The sequence below is a fragment of the Plasmodium reichenowi genome, chromosome 12, assembly GCF_001601855.1.
Source record: "Plasmodium reichenowi strain SY57 chromosome 12, whole genome shotgun sequence".
Taxonomy (NCBI): Eukaryota; Apicomplexa; class Aconoidasida; order Haemosporida; family Plasmodiidae; genus Plasmodium; species Plasmodium reichenowi.
This window is the reverse complement of record NC_033657.1, coordinates 208,930-212,362: the sequence shown is the minus strand read 5'-3', so window position 1 is coordinate 212,362 and position 3,433 is coordinate 208,930. Positions and strand designations below refer to the sequence as shown.

Here is a 3,433-nt window from a genome sequence, read left to right as displayed (position 1 = left end):
AAGACCAATAAATGAAAAAAAATTGAAGAATCCAAATAATTATAATAAAATAAAATCAACCACTCATAATGCTATATTAAAAAAAAAAAGAAAAAAAACTCTAAACAAATCAATCTCCATTAATAGTTTTACCAAAATGAATTCTTCAAATAATAAAATTGTAAAAAGAACAAGCATAAAAAACAATACTGTTGATAATTATAATAATAGTACTATAAAGAAAATTATACTTAAAGAACAAAATGTAGAGGATCAAGGATATATAGATTTAAAAACTAAGAGGAAATTAATTTACGACGCTTTGGATGAAATAAATCAACAAACACAACAACAAAATTTAAACATAACGGAAAATATTACGGAAGTTGGAAAAAAGAATGAGCAAAATGTGTCTAATGTTTTAAAAAACACAGGAGCAATGCTAATAGAAAAAATAACAGGAAAAGGTAATGATAATAATGAACAAGATCAATTTTGTGAAGAACTAAAAGTGTTAGAAAAACTGAAAAAATTAAAAGAATTAAAAAGAATAGAAGAACTTAAAACCTTAGAAGAAGAGGAAAAAAAGCGCCTAGAAGAATTGAACTCGCTAAAGGTTGAAGAAGAAAAAAAAAAAAAAAAAAATATGGAGGAAATGAAAAAAATGGAAGAAATGAAAAAAATGGAAGAAATGAAAAAAATGGAAGAAATGAAAAAAATCGAACTTCAAAGAAAGAAAGAGGAAGAAAAATTATTACAATATAGTAGAAGACAAGAGCAAATTAGGAAATTGGAGAAACTCAAAAAAAAGGAAGAATTAAAATTGATAGAAGAAATGAACAAGTTGGAAGAACAAAGAAAAAGAGAAGAAATTAAAAAAATGGAGGAAGAAAAAGAAAGAGAAAAACTTAAAAAAATAGAAGAACAACAAAAAAAGGAAGAAATGAAAAAACTGGAAGAGCAAAGAAAAAAAGAACAGATCAAATTAATGGAGGAAATGAGAAAATTTGAAGAACAAAGAAAAAAAGTAGAATTGAAGTGGTTGGAGGAGGAAAAAAAAAAGGAAGAATTGAAAAAATTGGAAGAGCAAAAAAAAAGAGAAGAGCGTAAAAAAATGGAAGATAAAAAAAGAGAAGAACGTAAAAAAATGGAAGAAGAAAAAAAAAGAGAGGAACGTAAAAAAATGGAAGAAGAAAAAAAAAGAGAGGAACGTAAAAAAATGGAAGAAGAAAAAAAAAGAGAGGAACAAAAAAAAATGGAAGAAGAAAAAAAAAAAGAAGAGATGGAATTACTAGAGTATGAAAGAATTCAAGAAGAAATCAAATTTTTAGAAGAAATGAAAGAAAAGGAGCACATAAAATATATAGAAGAAAATAACGAAAATACAAGTGAAAAAGATATATTCCATAACTTTTTAGAAAAAATATATAATGTTAATCCTTTATCCAATTATATAAAAAATAATAAAGAATCAACTCAAATTTTAAAAAGTGATTATGAGAAAAAAGAAAATGAGGATAAAAAGTATTTAATCCAAAAGAATAATTTATCAGTTGAAGAAATCGAAAAAAAGGAAGATAACGAAGATGATGATAATTATAATAATAATAATAATAATAATAAAGATGATAATGTGATTGGTGAAGAAGAAAGAAAAAAAAATATATTTATGACGAAAATTTCACATATGAATCATTATGATATATTCTACCAAATGGAAAAGCAAAGAATTAAAAATTTTAAAGAAAAAAAAAATTATTATAGAAATACACCAAATAATATAGGAAATAAAGGATTATTCAAAAATGCGTACAATAATAATTCACACATAATTAGGAATATTATAAATAAAAAAAAGGAAGAAGAATATGAAAATAATAAAATGTCGTCTGAGGATGAAAAAAATTGTGATATGTCAGATGTTAATATACAAAGTGATGATATGGCGAATAATACACAAAATGATGATATGGGGAATGATAATACACCAAATGATGATATGGCGAATGATAATACACCAAATGATGATATGGAGAATGATAATACACAAAGTGAGGATATGTCTGAGGATAATACACAAAATGATGATATGGCGAATTCTAATATACTGACCAAGGAAAGGATTGAAAAAATTGTAATAGATATGAAAGCAAGAGAAGAAAAAAAAAAAAAATTATCAGAGATGAGGAATAAAAATTTAAAATACAACCGTGTAAATAAAGAAAATATACTCAATATAATAGAAAAAAAGCTAGATAATAAAAATTCAGACAAGGACGAAATTGATGATTTATTTGATTTAGAAGAAGAAGTTGAAATATTTGTAACTGAATCAGAAGAATCTTTTTTAAAAATTGATGACAAAAGTCCAGGAAATTTTAAAAAAACACACATATATAGAGAATCACCACATATGAACGGCAACAATATGAATGAATATTTTAAAAATAAATATGAGTCATCAAATGAAGACAATAAATCTTATAGTAATAAATCAGATAGGGAAAATGATATGTATTCTAGTAACAATAATAATATGTCTAATCATAATAATATATTATATAGTAATAGTAATAAATTAACTAGTTATAGTAATATATTAGGTAATAAAAATAATAACGTATATAATCAAAATAGTATAATATCAAGCCATAATATCAGATCGTCCGATTATAAAAATATAGAAGATGACGATATAAATATAAAACCGTATAATGAATATATAAATAGCGAAAGCGTAGAAGAATTATTTAACTACATTATGAAAGATATACATATGAAAAATACGTACAAAAGAGATAAACATTCATTACCTTATAATGATTATTTATCAAAAGATAGTGCATATATTTATTTTGATTTTGAAAAAAAAAAATTAGATAGTCAAGAAAAACATTCATATGATATAACTATGAATAGTTTTTATGACATATATAAAAATATATATCATGATGGTGTTGAATTCGATAATAATGATAATAATAATAATAATAATAATAAATATAATAATTATAATAATTATAATTTATATGAATATAAAAGTTCAACGAACTATAAAAATGATGATCCAAGTACTAATTATTCTTTTGAAAAAATATTGAAACAAAAGGATAATTATCATCAAAGAAAAAGTTTAATGAACGATAACAATAAAAATGATGATATATTATCAAAAGTAATGAATAATTTAAATGGACTTAACAAAAAAATTAAATCAATAGAAATAAATTATAACTTTGAAAAGCAAAAAAAAAATTTAATACATAATAATAATGATATGTATAGGAATAATATAAATACATATAATAAAAAAAATTCATATTCTTTTGATACTAGTAGTAGAAATAAATATGAAAGTCATTACTCTCACTATTATGTTGAATAAGTTTTATCTCTTTAAACGTCAAAAGAAAAAAAAAATTATTACAAGATTTAGAACTAATACAAAATTTAG

General features: G+C 22.2%; 1 protein-coding gene across 1 annotated transcript in view; it reads left to right on the top strand.

The window, feature by feature from the left end:
• PRSY57_1205600 (hypothetical protein) overlaps window positions 1-3,364 on the top strand; it is a gene marked incomplete at both ends in the record, with an annotated part of 8,119 nt that extends 4,755 nt beyond the window's left edge. The window contains one exon of the mRNA XM_020115029.1: window positions 1-3,364. Within this exon, the coding sequence (XP_019970182.1) occupies window positions 1-3,364 (3,364 nt within the window).
• Window positions 3,365-3,433: the final 69 nt, after the last annotated feature.